At 47.7% G+C, this 23,818-nt stretch overlaps 1 protein-coding gene across 2 annotated transcripts in view; it reads left to right on the top strand.

The window, feature by feature from the left end:
- HSDL2 (hydroxysteroid dehydrogenase like 2) overlaps positions 1-23,818 on the top strand; it is a 37,827-nt gene that overhangs the window by 7,270 nt on the left and 6,739 nt on the right. Inside the window, exons 2-7 of one of the 2 annotated variants that reach the window (XM_074994672.1) lie at positions 1,582-1,745; positions 7,853-7,951; positions 8,146-8,260; positions 17,155-17,258; positions 18,022-18,120; positions 23,174-23,368. In XM_074994672.1, coding sequence (XP_074850773.1) covers positions 1,582-1,745; positions 7,853-7,951; positions 8,146-8,260; positions 17,155-17,258; positions 18,022-18,120; positions 23,174-23,368 — 776 coding nt within the window. The remainder of the gene's footprint in view (positions 1-1,581; positions 1,746-7,852; positions 7,952-8,145; positions 8,261-17,154; positions 17,259-18,021; positions 18,121-23,173; positions 23,369-23,818) is intronic. The other variant, XM_074994673.1, reaches the window with a different exon arrangement.

The following is a 23,818-nucleotide window of genomic DNA, read 5'->3' as shown; positions in this document are numbered from 1 at the left end:
TGGATTACCCCCTCCTTCCTCTCTCCCCATAAAAAATGATTGGCCAACCTGATTTAAACTCATGGTTGGAAATCCAGAGTGGAGCAATCTGTGATTGGTCAGCATAGAGGTGATCATTGAATTTGTGTTTATGAATGAGATTATCCAGAGACCTATAGAAGGAGAAGAGTAGGGGACCCATAGATGTGGTCCTGTGGGGCAACCGTAGAAAACTGGAGGAGTGATGAGGAAGATCTTCCAAGCCAGATGCCAAAGAAAGCAATTGGCGGTATAGGTAGGAGGAGAGGTCCTTGTTATAAGTCCAGGTTGTGTTCCTAATTAATGCAACTTACAGTGAAACGACTTATAAAGGGGAATTTAATATCCATAAGGAATAATATAATTAGCTTGAGATGCATTTCTAACACATACAATTCATACACGTGTGGTACATATAATTCAGGAGCTTTGTGGTGGCTGGGCACGAGGCAGTGTAGTGCAGGGGCTCTGGAAGTGAGCTGCCTGCCGGTCCCCCATAACTTCAGGGCTCACTTCCAGGGCCCCTGCACTACAGTGCCTCCTGCCCAGCCACCACAAAGCTCCTGAATGTTCCTGGTTTTTGGTCCTTTGGCCCCTAAACAACGTATGAGTGGATCAGTGCGACTTATAATGAATCTGCTGTCCGGAATTACTGAATGACATATATGCAAAGTGACTTATAACAAGGACCCCGCGTAGATGAGAAGCTTCTGTGTCTGTGATGTGAGGAGAGATTTTTAAGAGGTGAGGCACACACCTCACAATGTAGAACTTACATGAATTAAATACACACATTCTCTGGCTGTGGTTCTTTAGTTGTAAATGTTCTTTTTTTTTTTGGGGGGGGAAATATCCTGAGTGGCCCTCTACAAATATTCTGTCTTGAAACACTTGCTACGTTGAAGTGACTGTAAGAACAACGAGGAACGAATTCATTAGATGCATCTGATGAAGTGGGTTTTACCCACAAAAGGTTATGCTCAAATAAATTTGTTAGTATTTATGGTGGAACAGGGCTTGTTGTTTTCGCAGACACAGACTAACATGGCTACTCCTCTGAGGGTAAAATAACTAATCAATTCAGATGATCTGTGAACAGTGAGTTTTTACAGGTGACTGAGATTCGAATTTAGTCAAGTAAGTTTTGAGCTTTATTTGGGTTCTCTTGATCCTGTAGCTGGCTGTTCACACATTGACCTCAGCCTATAGTGGGATTTGGTTGACCCACTCTGCTGACTTCAGTGGAACCTCTGCAGGGGCATACAGATCAGTGTTCATAGATTCAGTTGCTGGAACAACTACTGAGCTGCGGTTTTGCCTTTTCAAGGCTTGAGGATTTTGTCTTTTAGACTGCATTTGAAATAGCATGCTCAGAGTTTGCAGAGGGCTGTCTGAGACACAGAGAAGAATTATGAGTAAAGACCAGCCCGTATTTTCAACAGTATGTATTCTGAAGTACATGTGCTTCAGAATGTATGTGTACGCATGCAAATTGGTGTTGCACCTCACATGGATTTGTGCACATGGGAAAATTTAGATCTTTTTTTTGTTCCCGGATTTTAGGAAATTAGCAGGATGTACTCTCTTCATCACGGGTGCCAGCCGAGGCATTGGCAAAGCAATTGCTTTGAAGGCTGCAAAGGACGGTGCAAACATTGTGATAGCTGCTAAAACAGCAGAGCCTCATCGTACTCTCCCGGGAACAATCTACACTGCTGCAGAAGAGAGTAAGTTTTAAAGAGACAGGATGGTCTTGTAAAGATGCTTATCTGGGACTCTGGAGCCCTGAGTTTGAGTCCTGGCTCTGCTACAGTCTGGCTGCATCTACACTACAGTTCTGTTTTGAAAGAACGTCTTTCGAAAGAGAACATCGAAAGATGGTCTTTCAAAACGGAGTGTCCACACACACCAGCGGGGACCAAAGGTCCAGTCCGTTCTTTTGGAAGGCCTCCAGCACAATTTCGAAAGAGAGCGTCCACACATGCCAGGGAGCTCTTTTGAAAGAGCAGGGGCAGGAAGCACCACAGGCAGGGTTGCGTGGTGGATGAGCCCTTCCGGGGCCGCTGCCTGCCATCCCCTTAAAGGGCTCTCCCAGTGCCTCAGCATGCACATGCCGGGGGCCAGCAACCCTGTCCCCAGGCAGGGAGAGAGTGAGAGAGACATCGGCGGTGGCATCCCGAGCTCCCATGGACCCCGAGCAGCAGCCCCCACCCCCATCACAGCCGTGGCCAGCGTCCTGGCTGCACTGCTGGCCACTGTGCTGCAGTGGCTCCAGGTGGCCAGCACAATAGCCACCCTCCTGGATGCCATCCTCAGGGTGCAACATCCCCAGCCTGTCCCCTGGGTAATGCACTGCCTGTGGAGCTTCCCCACAAGCAGCGACTGGTTTGGATCGGCTGGTGCTGGAGGACTGGGGTGACGACCAGTGGCTACAGAACTTCAGGATGACCAAGGGGACATTCCTGGAGCTGTGCTACTGGCTCACCCTAGTCCTCCAGCACTGGGACACACACTTGAGGCTGGTGCTCCCCCTGCACAAAAGGGTGGCCATCATCCTATGGAAGCTGGCCACCTCGGACAGTTACTGATCCATCGGCCACCAGTTTGGGGTGAGCAAAGCCACTGTCAGGGCTGTCCTCATCAAGGTAAGCCGTGCCCAGCTCACACCTAGACTGCATGCGAGGGGCGGGGGCCAGCCTGGTGACAGCCACTGTCGGGAGAAGAGTGGGCACCCTGGGGATGGGGGCAGGGATGGGGACGGGCACGGGCAGGCACCCCGGGGACAGGGGCAGAGATGGGGACGGGCACGGGCAGGCACCCTGGGGACAGGAGTGGGGATGGGGACGGGCATGTGTGGGCAAGGCGCACCCAACCCCACGCCCATGAGTGCGCCCCTCTATGCCCTGCAGGTCATCTGGGCAATCAACAAGGTGCTCCTGAGGCAGCTGGTTCGCGTCGGGGACCTGAATGATGCCATCCAGGGATTCCAGGAGCTGGGCTTCCCCAACTGCTTCGGGGCCCTGGATGGCAACCACATCGCTATCCGGGCCCTGGAGCACAGCCGCGGGGCCTACGTTAATCACAAGGGCTACCACTCAGTGGTCATGTAGGCCCTGGTCGACGCCAATGGCCGGTTCCAGGACATCTACGTGGGCTGGTCTGGCCGCGCACACGATGCGAGGGTCTTCTGGAACTCAGGGCTGGGACGTCATATGGCTGAGGGGACCTTCATCCCGTGGCGGGAGCTCCCCATCAGGGATGCGACGATGCCGCCCTGCATCGTGGCCGATGCGGCCTACCCCTGCAGGCCTGGCTGATGCGGCCATACATCAGGTTCACCCAGCCGAGCCAGGACCTTTTTAATGAGCAGCTGAACTGCACCTGGAACATTGTGGAGCGGGAGTTTAGCTACCTCAAGGGTCGTTTTAGATGCCTCTGCACCAGGCTGGAGGTGGGCCTCCCCAACGTCCGCGCGGTGGTCGGGGCCTGCTGCACCCTTCATGACCTGGTGGAGGTGAAACACGAGCCCTATATGCGGGGTGAGCCGCTGAGGCGGGGCACGGGTATGAACAGCGCCCTGCTGCCCAGTGCCATCAGCCCCAGCAGGACGGAGTGCCTGTAAGGGAGCTCCCCTGCGCCAGGCCTTTCAGCAGGGGCCATGGTAATCCCTGCACCCTGCACACACATGCACACCCACCAGCACACATGCACGGGGGACACAGGTTAAACCATAAAAATAAACTATTCACTAGACAAAACTGTGCCCCTCATTTTCTAGGGGGAAATATTTACGTGTGGTGAGGTTGAGCGGGAGAACTATTTACATGTGTGCGGGGAGGGTGAATGGGCAGCCGGGGTGGAGGGCCCTCACCCCGCCACAGGGCTTCGTGGCCAGGAGCCCCGTGGCCTGCGCCCACCCCTTTCTCCGTGTGTCCAGGGGCCCCGCTGGGGCCAAACCGAGGCTGGTGGCACAGGGAGGAAGGCGTGTGGCTCAGGCGTGCTCCCCATGCCTGTGCCAGGCTCGGCACGGGGGTCGGGGGGCGGGGGCTCAGCCTCCATCTGGCCAGCATGGTGTGGGCCAGGCCGATGAGGCTGGCCAGGGGGAGGTGGGGAAGGAGCAGGGTCTCAAGGTCGGCCTCTTGTGGGGGGGCGTTGTGGGGGAGGCAGGGGGATGGGGGATTGTGGGGGGGGAAACAGCTGGGAGGGCGGGGAGGGGATGCGGGGGGCGTGGGGGATGGTGGGGGGGTTTGGGTGCAGGAGTGGCCCACGATGGAGCGGCGGCAGGGGCCAGGTGGCCGACTGCAGCCTGGGTGAGGGCATCCAGGTTGAACGCTCCATGGCAAGCCACTCACACATGACGCCTGTCAGCTCCCTGAGGGCAGCCATGTGGGCCGTGTCCTCTGCCTCATCCTTTCCAGCCTGGTGGCACCGGTGGAGGGACCAGCAGCGGCCCCGCACTGTCCCGGACTGAGGCCTGGGCTGCTCCCCATCGCCCTCGGTAGTTGGGTTCCCCGGGCTCATCGTGGGGCTGGTCCAACAGCTGGAGCTGTGGAGGCAAAAAGGAAGAGGAATGGGCCACTAGTTCCTGTGAGGGACCCTGTGATCCCTCTCCCATCCCAGGGGCCCTGCAGGGATCACATCCAGGGTTCCCCACCTGGGCTATGGGAGCACTGGCTCTCCTCTGCCTCCCTTGGTCCCTCTGCAGCCTGGCGGCCCATGGTGCTGTCCAGGCCGCATGGTGCTGGGTGCCACATGTCAGCCCTGTGGGGTCGGGGTGGTGGGGCTGTCTGGCCTGCCTGTGCCCTGGGGCTGATGTCCCTGTGGGTGGGCTGCAGGCACCCTGGGCAGGACTGCATGCCCCCTCCCCCAGCCCTGCGGCCACTGGCATGCAGAGTACCTACCTGTGGGTCCTTCCAGGAACTCGGGTGAGGTGCGGTCGGAGGAGGCCAGGCTGGTTGGGCCTGAGGGGACGTTGATGACGAGGGCCCCCTCGCTCGAGCCCTCCTCATGGCTGGTGTCCTGGATCCGTGGGGGGCGCCTCCGGGTGGCTGGTGGTCTGGGGCAGTCCTCCCCCTTGGTCCCTGTCGCCGTCTCCTCCGGCTCGGTCGGGGGCGGGGGTCAGCAGTGTCCAAGTGCATGGCCGAAGGCAGGCCCAAGGAGGCAGTCGAGTTCTTGAAAGTAGGGGCAGCTGGTGGACGCTGCCCCTGACCACTCGGCCGTGTCCCAAGCCCAGCAGTACGCCTTCTGGAGCTCCTTGACCTTGGACCTCACCAGGTCCGGGATCTGGGCGGGGTGACCCCAGCCAGTGGGGCCCTTGGCCAGGCTCTTGAACGGCACCGGATCCCCGTCTGCTGCAGGACCTCCTCGCCTTCCCACAGGGCAAGGAGGTCCTGCAGCTTGGCCTGTGTCCAGGAGGGGGCTCGGCACTTGGGGGGCTGGCTCCCCTCCTTGGAGGACTCCCCCGAGTCCCTGAATGGCTCCTGGGGTGGGCGGGAGTCCCAGCTGTTGGCCATGATGCCAGAGGTGCTGCAGCTTCCCCCAGGGCGTCGCATCTAGGAGTGGTTGGAGTGGCCATGTGGGCTCCCTGCTGCCTGCACGCTCTCAGCTTCCTGCCTGAGGGCTTCTGAGCCTGTGTGCTGAAACGCAGCTGGACGCTGGCGCCATAGAGCTCCGCTTGTGCTGTGAGCGGCGCCGCTGCCTGTCAGCTGATCACGGCGATGGAGGACCCGCTCTTTCGAAAGAACAGGCCATGGAGCATCTGTACTTGCTCTTTTTCGAAATTGTCTTTCAAGAGAGGGCGCTTTTCCCATCCTGGGAATGCAGGAGTGACTTCAAAAGAACGGGGGAGAGTTCTTTCGAAATTAATTTCAAAAGAGCGCTGTGTCAGCTCCGGGGCTTCTTTCAAAAGAACTTGGTCTTCCAATCCTAGTTTTGAATGTACTTGCTAGTGTCGATAGATGTACCCTTTGTGACCGGGGCACATCATGTAGCTTCTGTCACAGCCCCAGTCACTCACATGTAAACTAGGGATAATACGTGCTCTGTGTTACAGGAGTGTTGTCAAGGTAAATGTATTAATGTGTATGAGGTGTGAAGATACTGTGGTGATGGAGACTGGATTTGTGTTGTGTGTGCATGTGTATATAGAGAGAGATGTGGGTAAAGAGATTACAGTGTTGGCACATCCTGTTCAGTATTTAAAAGTTTCTTTTCAGTGTGTATTAAGTGGTGTTTAAAGAATGTTGTGTGATATTCCTGTCCTGAAAAAGTCTTATTAGAATAATGTTGCTGTAGTAATGTAACAATAGTCAATTTGATATAACTTTGAGTTTAAGTTCTAGTTTTCTAGAATTAAAAATCTTCATTGAACCATTACTTTGACATGTGCCTCACCTTATAACAAACATGCACAATTTATTTTAAAGAAGTATCTCCTCTTCAAGTGTTTGCTTTCTTCACACCAAGCTATTAGTTGTCAAGATAATGTGTGCTAATTTTCAGCGTTAGAACAGACAAACCAAGTGCACCCCTGCCTCCACATGTCATTTGTAGGCTTTACCTTTAAAACAGTATTTAGTTTGGTTAGTGCTTTAAAGCATTTTCAAAAAAGGAAGGTGTGAGTTGAATTACTCCTGTATGTTTTAAATAGTGGTATGCTGTAGTCTCCATAATATGTTTGGGACAGCAATGTGATGGAGTGTGCAGTAGCAATCCTTGTAGTTAGGTTGCCAGAATTTTTCATGATAAAAATTCTTCAAACCATTTTTCAAGTGTGCGATACTTAATGTATTTTGCAGAAGGTCTTCACAGTTTGCCAGGGGAATAGTTTGGAGGTCAGGAGCCGTGTCAATCCATGTAGGTTTGGTAGACTTATGAGCCACTTCTCATCTGTTTTATTCACCACATCTTGCTATTGATTTGTTACCAATGTGTTGCCCACTCATACCCCCATGTTGCCACAGACTTTGTACATGTGATGCCCCATCCTGATTCTCTCAAAAAGTATCTGGATAGAACACAGACAAAATAGATTTTCTGCCCATGTTCCCATTTCTTTCGCATATAAAAATAGGGAATGTTGCATAGGGCTGAGAACAGAGAGACCTCTGCACACTAGCACTTACCCTGGTCTTTAAATAAATAAATTAGATAGTAATGCTCAGGAAACACTTTCTTTTCATTCTTCCTGCTCCAAAGTGTAGAATTCCTCTCTCTAGTCCCACAGATTAGTCTGGCATGAAGCTCGGGATGAGCAATATTTACTTCTGGACTGACTGGCCTCTTCCCAGTCAGTTTAAGCAGTAGTTTTTGTTATTTTAAAACAAATATTTCATTTTAAGATGCATTTGGAGCACTATAAACATATAATGGTTGAAGAACAGACTGTTTTTCAATTTTTAGCTTTTTTATCATCTTTTTCCAAGGAAGTTTCACTAAGGAATTTATGGTTGCAGATTCCCCTTGACCTTTCATGGTCAAATAATAGAAGATGTTGCTTTATAGGAAAGATAGTCTTTTCTTAAGAATGAATGCGTCTAAATGTGTTGGCCCCTCATACCACTGCGGAGACCTGTGATCCTTTGCAGCCCGTAAATTTTCTGGTTGTAGCAGTCATTAATTTATTACTTTGAGGTGCTGAGCTGCTTCGACTCCCATCGAAGACAGTACCAGTTGAGGGTGCTCATTACCTGTAAAGATTGCATCATGTCTTTGAAATCTGTTTGATGGTAATCATTAACTCACCAAAAATATTTTACTTCATATCAGCTGCTCAATGTAAGTGCAAGTTTAAAATGAAGTGTCTTTTTTTTTTCTTTTTCCCCCAACTGTGCAGTTGAAGCTGCTGGAGGAAAGGCTTTGCCATGCATTGTTAATGTGAGAGAAGAAGAGCAAATTGTTGAAGCAGTGACGAAAGCTGTCCAGAAATTTGGAGGTATAGTAGAGTGATGATAAAGGGAGTTCTCTATGTTAATGAAAAACTATCTAAATTTACAATCAGAGTCATCAAAACATTAGCTGAAGAAATTGAATAAACTTGAGTAGTATATTTGTCACCCCCCACTCCGCTTTTTGTTTTAAATGGTAGAGTTTAAAATATTAATGCAAAATGAATTATTTAAAAAACAGGAATAGACATTTTGGTGAACAACGCAAGTGCTATCTCGTTGGCTGGCACCTTGGAAACTCCTACAAAGAAAGTGGATCTTATGATGAGCGCTAACACAAGAGGAACATACCTTGCGTAAGTACTGTACCAGGAACACTGAATTATTTAAATACTTCTGTAGATTTAATTACAGAATTTTCAACTTAGTTAATATCACTTCACCCTGTATCTTTTGTAGTTATTATGATAACTTTTTAATTTAAGGGTAAAGTTCAAGGTGCAAGTTGCATGCATGTGTTTGTGTAAACACATGCATACATACATGATGAATGGATAATTGGGATGTTCTGAATAAATGATTTAAATTGTAGATTGGAAGACTAGAGGATATGCCATGTGTCTTTGGAAAGGTTTTCTTCTAATTTTGCAGTCAGCTCTAGCTCTCATATCTGCAAAGACGTTTAGATGCCTACTTCCTCTGAAAGCAATGAAAGTAAGGCGCATATGTACATTTGTGGTTCTAGTCTTCAGTGTCTGATCTTGAATGCTGGTGATTGGTGACTTTGTGACACAAAAATATTCAGGTTTCCCATACACATAACAAACAGCTAAGTTAATGCAGTTTAAGATCATAAGACCGAAGTTTTGCTAAAACTTTCCTGTTCTTTTGTGGTAAGTAGAAAGTTAACTCATACCCCCACAACATAAACACTTTGTATCTTAATTAGAAATTGCCTTCTTACCAGCGTTTCTTTTCAGCACTGTGTAGGAAAATTGCCTGCCACACGATTTACAGTAAATAAATCAGAAGCATTAAGAAGAAGGTCCATTGTTAGTGAACGAAAATGAGGTTTACAATTCCATCATAAAAATATTGGTTTCATTTCTTCCTGAAATATCTCTGAGAGTTGACTCCGTAGTTTTATGGCCCTTACTATATTTTATTCATTTTTCCAAATTAATGTTACACTAAAATGAAATCTTATATTTTTTAGACACTTAGGGCTCGTCTGTACTAGCCCCCTCCTTTGAAGGGGGCATATAAATGAGCCCACTTGGGCCATGTCTACACGTGCCCCAAACTTCGAAATGGCCATGCAAATGGCCATTTCGAAGTTTACTAATGTAGCGCTGAAATGCATATTCAGCGCTTCATTAGCATGCGGGCTGCCGCGGCGCTTCGAAATTGATGTGCCTTGCTGCCGTGCTGTGCGTCCAGACGGGGCTCCTTTTCGAAAGGACGCCGCCTACTTCGAAGTCCCCTTATTCCCATGAGCTCAATTTCGGAAGGAGCAAGGAGTGTCAATTTCGAAGTGCCGCGGCGGCCCACATGCTAATGAAGCGTTGAATATGCATTTCAGCTCTTCATTAGTAAACTTCGAAATGCAAATGGCCATTTTGAAGTTTGGGGCACGTGTAGACGTAGCCTTGGAGAATAGCTGTATATGCAGCACCTCATTAGCATAATTCTTGCCACGTGAACTTTGATGTTGCTAACTTGGAAGCGCCGGCAAGCAGGCTAGCCCCCGGCACTTCAAAGTGGCCGTGCAACTTTGAAGTGCCCTTACTCCCAAAACTGAGCAGGCTTGTTTACATGCCCCCTTCGAAGGAGGGGGCTCGTGTAGATTAGCCCTTAGTGTATCGTTTTTAAAAATACTAAACAGACTTAAAACCTTAATTTTGAGGCTTTCATTCGGTAATACTTGCAATGATCAAGGTGCTTTTTGATCTTTTGAATTCTATTCCTAGAGCAACATCTGTTGTGCTGCATTATGAAGATGATTTTTTAAGTCATATTGTTTGAGTAATGAGCCTGGCCTAGTGAAAAGGAGTTGCATATATGTTTGAAAAGATTCTATTTTTTTTTAATAGCATAAAATTGTGGAGGTGGAGAGGGAGGACAGGGTTTGATACAAAAATAGTTTAAAAATGGTAAACAAGAATGCTTTTCTGAGCTAGACAGATATGCATACCATATGTTGTACTAAAGAAGCTATACTTAAGAAGGTGTTTTTTGTTTCTTGCTAATGTAGTTCTAGATATTAGTTAACTTTGGGTAAAGTTCCACAGTTCTTTAGGGAAAAACATCCTGTAGAACAGGGGTGGCCAACCTATGGCTCTCATTTGATGAATGAAATGCAGCTCCTGCTCAGAGACGCATGCTTGGGGTGCTTAGTGCTGCTCTGTGCATGCACCCCACTGCCTGGAGAGAGGCGTGAGTGGCAGGTGGCTGTGGTAGCAATGGTATTGGGTTAGAGTGAGGAGTAGAGCTGGGAGTGCCTGACTGTGTGGGAGGGGAAGATCATTGAGTTAGAACAGGGAGGCTGGGGTTCCTGGCTCTCAGGGGAGGGGCAGGGTACTGGGTTAGAGCAGGGAGGCTGGGAGTGCCTGACTCTGGAGGAGGGAGAGGGCATTGAGCCACATATTATATATTTATTTTTATATATGTTGACCTAGCCCTGCACAGATAATTACTTCAGCCAAACCCCATCATACTACTACCCATAAAGAAAGATCACAGGCATAGTTTAGTGACAGAGGCACTCAGCCAGGTTTATTGCTCTCAAGACACAGTATGGGAGCCCTCTGTGGTTACCGGTACATTAACACATGAATGCCCAGCGTCAAGGAACAGCTCAATAAGCAGGAGGAATTTCTGCTGTCTCCTTGGCGTCACAAATGGTTACGGTGATGTATCCCCAACATTTATAGACTCAGAAAAACTACCTGTACAGAACCTTACGTGATTCATGATCTCCCTTTGTATCTTGCTCCAGGCATTTATGCTGTCAGTCCTATTATCTGGTGTTATGTTAGGGTGCACCTGGACTAATCTTTTGGAGAGTGTCCACATGCATACCCAGTACCTGTTGCTTCTGAAGAGTGCCTGTGTTCTAGCAACACTAGCAATAACTTTCCAAAGTTATCAAAACAAAAAGCAGTCAAGTAGCACTTTAAAGACTAGCAAAATGGTTTGTTAGGTGAGCTTTCGTGGGACAGACCCACTTCTTCAGACCATAGCCAGACCAGAACAGACTCAATATTTAAGGCACAGAGAACCAAAAACAGTAAGTAAGGAGGACAAATCACCTTGATTATCGTTTTCTGATTTGTCCTCCTTGCTTACTGTTTTTGGTTCTCTGTGCCTTAAATATTGAGTCTGTTCTGGTCTGGCTATGGTCTGAAGAAGTGGGTCTGTCCCACGAAAGCTCACCTAATAAACCATTTTGCTAGTCTTTAAAGTGCTACTTGACTGCTTTTTGTTTTGATAGTGTATAGGCTAGCACGGCTTCCTCTTTGTTACTTTCCAAAGTTATGTGTCAGACTGTAAACTTGTAACATCTGCTTTAATACATGGCCTAACTTTGATGTCGGATTCATGCCTTAGATCTTACACCATGTCTAGTGCTCCGGGATATCTCTCTCTGGCTACGTCTACACGTGCACACTACATCGAAATAGCTTATTTCGATATAGCGACATCGAAATAGGCTATTTCGATGAATAACGTCTACACGTCCTCCAGGGCTGGCAACGTCGACGTTCAGTGTTGACGTTGGGCAGCACCACATCGAAATAGGCGCTGCGAGGGAACGTCTACGTGCCAAAGTAGCACACATCGAAATAAGGGTGCCAGGAACAGCTGCAGACAGGGTCACAGGGCGGACTAGTGCTTCCGGGGCAACAGCTAGCCGCTCCGTTAAAGGGCCCCTCCCAGACACACGCAGCCTGCACACCACGCGGTCTGCAGAGCCATAGGGACGCACACCTCGAGCGACGCAGTCATGGACCCCCAGCAGCAGCAGCAGCAGCAGCAGCAGCAGCCAGAGGTCCACCCAGCCGCCCCTGTAGGAGCAGTGCTCGCCCTGCTCCATGCCATGCAGGAGGCAGCTGAGCACATCCTTGCCACTGAGGAGGAGCTGCCCGCAGGGGAGGAGGACGCAACCCCCAACCCTGCAGCACCCCCCACCCCCACCGCCTCATACGCCGCCGGCTGTGGGGCTACCCCACCAGCACCGACTGGTGGGAGCGGCTGGTGCTCGGAGAGTGGGACGACGACCGCTGGCTCCAGAACTTTCGCATGAGCCGGCAGACATTTCTGGAGCTATGCCAGTGGCTCACCCCCGCACTCAGGCACCAGGACACCGCCATGCGGCATGCCTTCAGTGTCGAGAAACGGGTCAGCATTGCTGTCTGGAAGCTGGCCACTCCAGACAGCTACCGATCCGTGGGCCAGCAGTTTGGCATCGGCAAGGCAACCGTCGGGGCTGTCCTCATGGAGGTAAGAGGATCCACGGGGGGAGGGGGAGGCAGCCCTGGCAGGGGAGGGGGACCCTGGCAGGGGAGGGGGGCCCTGGCAGGGGAGGGAAGGGGAGGGGAGGGGGGCCCTGGCAGGGGAGGGCCACATACACCCTGCACACCCCTCATTGGTGCTCTACCATGTGCTTCCCCTGCAGGTCGTCCGCGCTATCAATGCCCTGCTCCTCCACAGGCTCGTGAGGCTTGGGGACCTGGAAGCCGCCATTGTGGGCTTTGCCACCCTGGGCTTCCCCAATTGCTTCGGGGCTCTGGATGGGACCCACATCCCCATCCGCGCCCTGGAGCACAGTGGAGGATGCTACTTAAACAGGAAGGGCTACCATTCTGTGGTCCTCCACGCCTTGGTGGACAGCTGGGGCCGTTTCTTGGACATTCATGTGGGCTGGCCTGGCAGCACCCACGATGCCCGGGTATTCCGGAACTTGGGCCTGTGCCTCTGGCTGGAGGCGGGGACCTACATCCCCCAGCGGGAGATCCCTTTGGGGGACACCACCATGCCCCTCTGTGTCATCGCAGATACGGCATACCCACTCCGGCCCTGGCTCATGCACCCTTACACGGGCCATCTGTCAGCCAGCCAGGAGCGCTTCAACCAGCGCCTGAACCACACGCGCCAGGTGGTAGAGCGCACATTTGGGCGCCTCAAAGGGCGCTGGAGATGTCTCCTCACCCGCCTTGATGTGGGCCCCACCAACATCCCCCAGATTGTGGGCGCGTGCAGCGCCCTCCACAACCTGGTGGAGAGCAAGGGGGAGGCCTTCTTTCAGGGCTGGGCTGTGGAGGCTGGCAGGGCCGATTGTGCAGCCACCTGCTGCCCCCAGTCGCCGGGTGGACCCCGAAGGGACCCGGGTCCGGGAGGCCGTGCAGGCCCAGTTCGATGAGGCCGCCAGGTGAACGCTGGCAGACCCCCCACTGCACCCCCCCCATCCTCCACAACACTCCCTGCCCCTACGCCCACACCACAGAGCACCCAAGAGCACACCCCCTCACTTTTCTTGTAAATAAAAGCAGACATTTGTTCGTCAAATCAAATATCTGTAGAACTCTTATTATTATTATCAAGACTAACTATTTACAGGCAAAATCAAAATTACATATATGTATTATAAATAAGATGAAAGGGGAAGACAAGGAAGGGGAGAACTATATATATGGGGGGGCAAGGATCAGCATAACAACAGGGGTCTAATATAAAAACTATTTACAAAAGAACATTAAACTGGGGGGAATATAGACAAAGGGAGGGAGCATGTCCTGGGCCCCACATCCCCTAATGTCCAGCGCTGGGGGTGGGTGGCCGTGACCCACGCCTCGGCCTCAGCCCTGGCCGGGGCTGGCTGGGGGCTGGGCGGACCGGTAGATATGGCTGGCGGGTGTCAGCTGGCCCCAGGTCCCCCTTGGTGGAAGGGCCCTCAGTGGCGGGTGGCGGTGCGACGGCGGGTGGTGCAGTGGGTGGAGCAGGCAGGGCGGGCGCAGCGGCGACCGGCGCGGCATGGGGGGCCAGGTAGTTGGCGATACGGTTGAATGTCCACGTGAAGGCCCCCCATGCCTCCTGGTGCCAGGCCAGCGCCTGCTCCTGCAGCTGGAGGCGGCGCTCCTCCACCTGCAGCCGCTGCTCAGCGACCTCCAGCTGCCGACGATGGATGGCCAGCAGCTGGGGGTCCGTCGCCGTCGGGTGGTGGTGCTGGGTCCGCCATCGTCCCTGCCGTGGGGCTGGTCGGTCCTCCGCTGAGGGGCTGGCCTGGAGTGATGGCCCCGGTGGGTTGTCTGGGACCACTGACACCTCGCCGGCGCTCTCTGGTCCTTCTGATGGTGCAGCTGCGGAACACAGGAGGGGGGGAAGAAGAGTGGAGACGGCCGTTAGTGTGGGCCCCGAGCCGTGGCCCTTGTCCCACCACCCCACTGCTGCTGGTTCCCCATCCCTGTCCCCGGGAGATGCTGCTGCTGCTGCTGATGGGTTTCCCACCTCCTACCCCCTGGGGACCCTGGAGGTTCCACGCCCCCCAGCCCCGGGAATGGGGCATGGCACTGTCATGCTGGGGGGCAGGGGCTGATGCACTCTTCTGAGAGACATGCCACTGCTGTCCTTGGGGCCATGGTCATCTGGGCATGTGGAGGGCCCTGGTCATATCTATTTCCCCTGCCCCTCAACCCCGGGGGTGTGCACCGGGGGGGTACATACCTGATGGTCCACTCCCACGGTCGGGGGACACCCGGCTGGCGGACGCTCTACTGGAGCTCCGGGAGGGAATGGCGATCCGCAGGCCGGTGTTGCTGGAGGAGGACTCCCCCTCCTCCTCCTCCTCCTCTGGTGCCCCGGGGTGCGGGGCTTGCCTCCAGGGCGGACTCCGCCTCCGGGGCCTGCTGGGGCTCATCGGCCGAGGTATCAAGCGTGGCTGGAGGGGAGGAGGTGTGCCGGGGGTGCAGGATGTCCTGAGCTCCCTGTAAAAGGGGCAAGTGACGGGGGCGGCCCCAGATCGGCCGGGTGTAACCCTGCTGCAGCTCCTTCACTTTACTCCGGACATGATCCGGAGTGCGGTTAGGGTGACCCCGGGCGGCCAGGCCCTCGGCCAGCCAAGCGAACGCATCCGCGTTCTGCCTCTTGCTCCCCATTACCTGGAGCACCTCTTCCTCATTCCAGAGCCCCAGCAGGTCCTGAAGCTCGGCCTCTGTCCAGGAGGGGCCCCGCTGCCGCTTCCCCGCCTGGCTGCTGGGCTGGGAGCCCTGGCTCCCCTTTGGGGGGGTCCCCTGGGGGCGCTTGGAGGGCTGGGGGGCGGCCATCGCGGCGGGTGGGGGTGTGTGGGCGCAGAGAAGCGTGCAGGCTGGCCGCGTGGCTGTGCTGCTGCCTGCACGCTCTCTCAGCTTCCTGTACAGGAAGGCAGGGGGTGGGGAGCTTTAAGGGGCTGCTGCACGCGGTGACCATCGAGCTCAGGGGCTGGGCAGAGCGTCTCTTAACCCCTCAGCTGATGGCCGCCATGGAGGACCCCGGTTTTTCGATGTTGCGGGATGCGCAACGACTACACGTTCCCTACTTCGACGTTGAACGTCGAAGTAGGGCGCTATTCCCATCCCCTCATGAGGTTAGCGATTTCGACGTCTTGCCGCCTAACGTCGATGTCAACTTCGAAATAGCGCCCAACACGTGTGGCCGTGACGGGCGCTATTTCGAAGTTGGCGCCACTACTTCGAAGTAGCCGGCACGTGTAGACGCGGCCTCTCTCTCTCTCTCTGCCTCCTGCAACAGGGGAATGTTCTTTGTTATTACCACTATAACTGTCAGTTCAGAAGACCTAAGACATAACTTATCCACACATTTCCTCCCATTTTTCTTCTTCTTTTCTGCAGAAGACTGAATTTAAGATTAGTAGCATTCTTGTGTGTGATTCTTAAATGTTCTGTTTTCTTCACACTCTTATCAACATATTCTTGGTTCATAAACTTGGAGAAAATTAAAGCATACGTTAATTTGAGTTATACAGAGTCAAAAATTGCATTGAAAGGCACTCTCCATCCTGAGCAAAACCATTCTTGCCTAGCCTTCAACTGAGAAATATAATGGATTGCACATCTGTACCTTACTGAAGTGCCCAGAAGTTGACAGTACTTGTACTTGTTGGATCAGAAGAAGCAGCAAATATCAGAATCATGGCTCTAGCGTATGGAATTGAAAGCAAATGCTGTTTTTCTTCAGATAAGAAGTAATTTAATGACTGATAATATAAAAATTAAACATTTTGGTTTTATATTTGAACTCTGGTTGACTACGAAGCATTTATTAAAGTAGACTGGAAATTAGTTTAATGCTACTTAATATTTTAATACTTTATTGTAGCATACCGTAGAGATCTTTAACCAGGTTCAGGTCCTATTGTGGTGGTTACTCTTCAGAAATAAAATAAATGAAAATCTCTTCTCTCAAAGAAGTAAATATCTCAAACCACGCCCTTGCAATTGACTCCACATAACTGCATGTAGCCAATTGTGTTCTAAAAGCTTATGCGAGGTACTCTGTACTGAGTACCATAAATTACATCATGTACCAGCAGATATCCATTTGCAGCACAAGGTTTAGAAATGACAATTGTGTTGACCAGTGTTATATAAAATATTGTTTGCATCTTATTTATGGTGACAGGTGCCTTACACAGTGTGAAAAGTCTTTGGATTTTTGAACTGAATAAAATGGGTGCATATTTCTTTTTAATGGAGAATGGAATTTTCCCTATAGTGAGCTTTTCTGAAAGAAAAAATACTTGAAAGGTGATGTGTATGACTAAGGCGGAAGAAAAATCTCTCTGCTTACTATGTTGGAGAAATGATTTAACAGTCTGAAAAAAATCTAGCTAGAAGTGTTACAAATGGAGCTGCTGGATGCTGAGCACTTCTGAAAATCTGTGTCCATTTGAGGATTTTAAGTTGTTTTGGAAAATTTGGCTGAATGTGCATGAATAAATATTAGGAAGGACCTTTATGTTAGATAAGATGACATGAAGTTGGTTTTCTGTTTAGGTTGAACAGAATACTGAGCTGTGGGAGGTCCAGAGAAATGAGATTGTAGTAGATTACCTTGAATTTTTTTTCTTTTAAAAGAATCCGTGTTCCCACTTGTATCTTTAAAACATAGTGGCTTTGCCAAAATTATACTTTTTTTGAATAAAAGAGATGCTCTTGACAACTACTAATGTGTCTAATTTTTGTTTTGTTTTCAGATCTAAAATATGCCTTCCTTACTTAAAGAAGAGTAACATTGCTCATATCCTTAACATTAGCCCACCAATTAATCTGAATCCCATGTGGTTCAAAAATCATTGTGGTAGGTGGTATTATATTTACTTATTTTAATAATGTTTTTAAAATGAATAATTAATTATGAACAGTACAAGAGTGACAGGCCTGAATATTGAAGCCCTTAATTGACCACAGATAAGGTACAGGCTGAGGAATTCTAGGGTTCCCCAGTAATATGCCTTATGATTATTTCAATGGTCAGAGTAATTCAGTCTCTGTGGCCTTGTCAGTCCTTTCCCATATAAGGAATACTATTGAGGTAAATCCGTGGAACATCATTTCTTTAATGAAATGCAGACAAAACCACCCCCTGATTTGGCATTATTTTATAGGAATAATGAAAAAAAATATTTCTAGTCATATGGGCCAGAGGCAAGTCAGAGACCCTATAGGTGCAGAATAGCTTGATGACAATTTTGCTGCCTCTGTGCTCTTCAAAATAATTTGTGTCAAAGGATGGTGAAAACTTAATTTTTCAAATCTACAATAAAATTAGATCATATTCTTTGCCTTTCAGAAGTTTTAATGGTTGCCATTTTAATGAAGGTGAAATAGTAATAAATGGCATCATAAAGAAATTAATCTGTTGAAAACATTTAGTTAATAAAATTTCAGTGTAGACTCGTTCTCTTCCCAGTTCTTTTTTATGCAGATTGTTCTACCCTAAGGAACCTCTTCTTTTTAATAAATAATTACAGTACATCACGGAGTAATGAATTAAATCAGTGGATTTTAAAATTTAATCACAGATACATTTTTATCTTAATAAAATTTTTACTTTGTCTTAGCTTATACCATTTCTAAATATGGCATGTCCATGTGTGTGCTGGGGATGGCAGAAGAATTTAGAGGAGAAGTTGCAGTGAATGCATTATGGCCTCAAACAGGTGACTTTTGTTTAAATTACTGTAATGTTCTCTTTGATGTTAGTAGTTTTTTTTTTCCTCTGCTCAGCCTTCCATCCTGCAAACCTCATGTATGTCACTTAGAAAAGGCTTTCTTAACATTGTTCTAAGCAGGTATTTGAAAATGAGTTTAATGAAGGTTGTTTTTTGTTCTTTGTTGCTCATATTCAGTGTTTCTCCTACAAAAACTGGTGTCTGGCAGATCCCCTGTTGTTTCATAGTTATAAGTTTATAGGCCACTGTGACTTTAATCAAATGGCTGATTGCATGGACTGAAAACAGTGGCTGCTTGCTAGCCGTTTCATGTAATTAGCAGCTTATTTATGCTATTCATTTGACTGAAGTAACCTATTGACTGTTTGACTCCCTGACCCATTTTATTTAAAAATATTTTAAAGATTTCATTTGCCAATTGCTTTTCTGAAATTAATTTACTCTGTTCCCTTTTTAATGTGCCCGCAGGACTCTGATGTGAACATCACAAAGAGATTATCATTTGTTATGTTATCTTTACTATGTGCTGTTCATCTGTGCCTCTGAGAAAATACTTGACAAGAAGCAATTCCTGATTGTATTTGGAATTTTTGACTACTTTGTTCTGCCTTAGCAGTGGGGATTGGACATGAGGACTTCTTGTGATCCCTTTCAGCCCTACATTTTCATGATTCCATTATACAGGTTGAATCTCTCTGGTCCAGCACCCTCAGGAACTGACTGGTCGCAAGTGAGCGAATTTGCCAGACTATGAGGTGTCAGTATTGTCTAGCAGCATTACCAACACTTTCACTGCTTACTGGGCTCTGAGAAGACATTTAGAAGTAAATTAGAGCTAAGTAACAGCACAGGACATGGATAGCCAGGACTGGTGGCTGTTTATAAGCTTTATGGGACCACAGGAAACTTGGCAACACCTATGACAAGTGGTCATCTGGGTGGCTAAAATCATGCTGGATTGCAGATGTTGCTGGATGAGACAATTCTGGATTACAGAGGTTGAACTTGAATTTAAATTCTTACCAGATCCCTCTCAGCCTTTTCTTCTTTGGAATAAATGTGCCTAGTCATTTCAGCTTTTCCCATTGGTCATGTTTTCTAAACCTCTGATTTTTGTTGCTTTCGTCTGCACTTTAATTTGTTCACATCTTAGTGTAGTTTCCAAAACTGGACGCAGTACTACTGATTAAGAACCAAGTAGAGTGGGGCATTTACCTCCCAATGTTTTGCATGCAGCGCTCATTTTACTACACCCCACATATTAGCCTTTTGTGCAGCTGCATCATGTTGATCACTGATAGTCAATTTATGATCCACTGTAATTCCCATATCCTTTTCAGTAGTAACGTCTTCTCATCATTTATTTCCCTTTATGTAGGTGAGCTCTTGATTTTTTTTCCTTCCTTTCTAAGCAAAGTACTGTGCTTGTTGTAGAATTTCATCTTGTTGATTTCAGAGCACTTCTCCAATTTGTCGGGGTTGTTCTGAACTCTAATCTTATCCTCCAAACAATAGGTTGTTTATAAGGAGGATTAATTTCAGGAGTGTGTATGCCCACTGAAGTTAGGACAAGAAATGATCAGCTTATTTTGCAGCACGAAAGATTTAGGTTGGATGTTTGGAACTGGAACATAGGAAACCCAAGGAATTTCTGGAATCCTCCTCACTGGAAGTTTTTAAAAAGAAGATTAGGAAAACTTTCAGTGATGGTCTATACTTGGTCCTGCCTCAGCATGGAGTTACAGATTAGATGAGATTGTACTGGCTCTGCAGTTTTGATTTTGAAGAAGTCCCACACCCAATTGAAATAATTACGCTGGTACAAAAACTATATGTAGACTAGGTCTTACTCTCTCACTCTGAAAAACACTGTAATTAAATCAAGTAACATTATCTTGAGAATCAGTGGTGTGTGCTACAATATGCTTTATTCTAGTCTTTTCTTTTGAAGGATATTTTCTTTCTGTTCCACCTGCACAATAAATTAAATTATCCCTGTAAAAACAGATGTCTACATGTCAGTGATTTAAAGCAAATGAATGTTAGTCTCTAAGGTGCCACAAGACTGCTTGTTGTTTTTGAAGTTACGGTAAACCCTCAAGAAGCATGATTCCAAATTGAAACTGCCTCCTGCCCCCACTCCTACCTCCCCCAGCTGGGAGAGCCCAGTGGGCACACAGCTGCTTGTGGTGTGGTTTCTCCCAGCTGGGAGAAACTGCCACAAGCCGATGTCTGCGCACTAGGCTCCTCATCTGGGAGAAACTGCAGCTCAAGCAGCTGTATTCCCCGCCAGTTGGCAGAAGCCAGGGGCTGTGTGGTTGCCCCCATCCACTTCCCCCAGCTGCCCACTCCCCCCAGCCAGGGGAATTTCAGGGATTCCCCCCCCCCCCAATTTACGCAAAATTTGATTTTCGCAGACGTTGCCCTCTGTGTAAATTGAGGGATTACTGTACAGACTAACACGGCTGCTCCTCTGAGATATTCATTTAAATAATTGTATAGTTTAACATCTATTTGCTCAGAGGCCTAACTTTACCTTTTTCTACCAAATGGAAATTGACATTTCTTATTTATTAGAGAATTAATCTCTTTTTTGTCTTTGTTTTGTGTGAAGCTCTACTTGGATGGAAAGTGAAATTGTAGTAAATGGATCTTTTTAGGTTCTTTTATTGGACTAAGTAAAACTGCCTCAAATGAGTAGGATACATGAGAGAAAGTAGTTTTTAATCTAAGTATGTCTTGCATTTTGAAGAGATTTTAAACATATTATACATTATATATAATTCTTCATTGGTGGAGGGATGTGTTAGATTACTTCATGAGGTCCATTCCAGCTCTGCTAACAAGAAATAATTTTAGAAATGTAAAGTGAATTGATGTTATGGTTGAGTATTTAAAAGTTAACAAACTAGTCAGTGAATTAAATTTAGTTGAGTAAGATGAAATGAAGATATTCTCTCTGCACTTCAGCAAACTCTGAGTCCAGGTGCTTAGTCAGTGACTTCTACCAACCAAGTACTCTGACTTTTTATAAAAACCTTGTCAACCAATATGTACTGTTTGAATATTTTTCAATCTGAATTATTTTTATATAATAAGTAAAATAGCAAGTCTAGGATTTAACGTGTTGCCAGAATTTCAAATTTAAGTATTTTTATTTTTAAAGAAAAATGTTTGTCAAACCAGTTTTTAAATTTTTTGACAATTTGAAAAAATGATTTTTAAAAATGTTTTTAAGTCTGTTCTGGATGGAGCCTTTCCTGCCTCTTGAGTTCCAGTTCTGGGTGCAAGAGATCTATGTTTGGTGAATTCACTAGGGAAATTGTCCATTTCCAATAGAGGAACTTTCAGTTCTTGGAGTACTAAGTTAAAATCTTCATTCCCGATTCTGCGGTCTGTATTGCCTTCTCTGGTGCTGAATGAAAGATCAGCTTCCGACAGAGAGGTTACACTCCTTCATTTTCATCTCACTCCATCTTTGCTCATTAGCATGTGGGCGGCCGCAGCACTTTGAAATTGACGCGCCTCGCCACCGCGCAGCTCATCCCGATGGGGCTCCTTTTCGGAAGGACCCTGCCTACTTCGAAGTCCCCTTATTCCCATGAGCAGATGGGAATAAGGGGACTTCGAAGTAGGCGGGGCCTTTCAAAAAGGAGTCCCATCGGGACGAGCTGCATGGCGGCGAGGCGCGTCAATTTCGAAGTGCTGCGGCCGTCCGCATGCTAATGAGGCGCTGAATATGTATTTTAGCACTTCATTAGTAAACTTCGAAATGGCCATTTGCGTGGCCATTTCGAAGTTTGGGGCTAGTGTAGACACAGCCTCAGACTGAAAAATGATAATAATATTTCAAAACATTTTAATGCTAGCAACATGGCTAGAACTTGAGAAACACAACTTGTCTTTGTACCACATAGAAGTAAATGATGCATGCAAAATGTTTAATATTTTTACAGTGCCATGAGTGCATATAAATAATACAAATGGTGTTTAGATAAGCCACAATTATTGGCATATTTAGGTAGCTTTCACATAAGGAATTTGCTTGTAAATAGGTTTGCAAAAAGTTTAGCATTTCAAAGTGGATAGATACGCACATTCAGGTCGCTGTTACCTAAGGTAGCAGTGACCCTCCTTTCTCTTGCCGGCCTCTGAACTTACCCCCCTGGTGAAAGGTGCCTCAGATAAAGCCGGGGGGCATTCAGCCTTCCCCTTAGTAGAGGTTTAGGCTGGCCGTCTTCTTTTATGGTGGGGAGGACCCCAGCCTCTCTTCATGGAGCTAACTCCCCTGCTCTGTCTAGCTTAGCAGCTGCTTGAATGTATGCATGTCTCTCTCTTACCAGAAGAGGAGTGTTTTTGAAAGGTCTCAAGTAGCCCTGATTTGGAATCAGCTGATCCTAGTTGGTTCAAAGGTGTCCTATCTCAGCAGATCCTCATCTTCCTGAGACAACCCCTTTTTTACTGATCATGATTGACCTGCAGTAAATAGTTAATAGGGGAGTGGGCTTTTTATTGTGCTTGGGCTGCCTTTTCCCACTCTGTTGTAGCCACCAGTCCTGACTTTATAGCACTAAAAACAGAACAAGTAACTTATTAACACTTTATGTACAGTACCTCTGCTTGCTGTTTATTCTTTAGGGTATATTTGGAGGGGTTCAACTATTTAAAAACAAATTGGGGATACTGATCAGACTTTCACCAGACATATGGATAAGACTTCCCCACCAAGAGGGATGAATGGGTTTATATACTTACTGGAAAAGACGTGTCATTTGTAGCTGTAATAGCCCAGATTTTTTTCTCGGTACTGTAGTTGGAAATCAGGGTCACTTTTCACTACTGTGCCTGAACAGTTAAAGCAATTGAACTCTGTTGTATTGGATGGAATTTCATAGGATCAGGCCCCTGGAGTTGTGTTGGAAACATATGCTTGTGTGTAAAGTCACAGTAGTACATTGTGTCTGTATGCAGTAAAAGAACTGAGAAGAACATTAAAACTCAGGGCTGACCACCAGATTTTATTTTTTTCCCTAAACTTTAGCTATACATACGGCTGCTATGGATATGCTGGGAGGAGCTGGTGTGGAAAAGCAATGCAGAAGAACTGATATTCTTGCAGATGCTGCATATTGCATTTTAACAAAACCAAAAAGTTTCACAGGAAACTTTGTTATTGATGAAAATCTGCTGAGAGAAGAAGGAATTAAGAATTTTGATGTATATGCAGTTGCACCAGGTAAAACAGATGTTAGGAAATAAGCAACAATTAAGTTTATAATCTGTTCTTCTGCTAAAGACCTTGGGATGCTCTGTCCCATAGTACCCTTCTGCATTCCCAGAAAGATTTGGCCCTGTCTTCCAGAGCCTCCCCTTGTGAAACTTCTACCAACTAAATATCCGTTAACGAAAGGAAAATGTTTTTTCCTTTGTCTCACTGACTTATACACACTGTTACTTCTCGGCCTGTGATTTCTCTTCCCCCCTTCCTTGGTTAAACCCTGTTTACTGCTGTTTTTCAGTGAAAATTTTTCCATTGTGACTTCACAAGGTTTTTGATTCTATTTTACATCTCTAATTAAAATCTGTTTCTAAAATGAAATATTAGATAACTGGCTTTCTCCAGTACTGACCTTTGCTTTGAAGAAACTGCAATATCTGTTTAGAAGCCTAGGCTTTGTTTACTACT

The sequence above is a fragment of the Carettochelys insculpta genome, chromosome 5, assembly GCF_033958435.1.
Source record: "Carettochelys insculpta isolate YL-2023 chromosome 5, ASM3395843v1, whole genome shotgun sequence".
NCBI classification, from domain to species: domain Eukaryota; kingdom Metazoa; phylum Chordata; order Testudines; family Carettochelyidae; genus Carettochelys; species Carettochelys insculpta.
The sequence above is the reverse complement of the archived record's forward strand: the minus strand, read 5'-3'. Positions and strand labels throughout refer to the sequence as shown.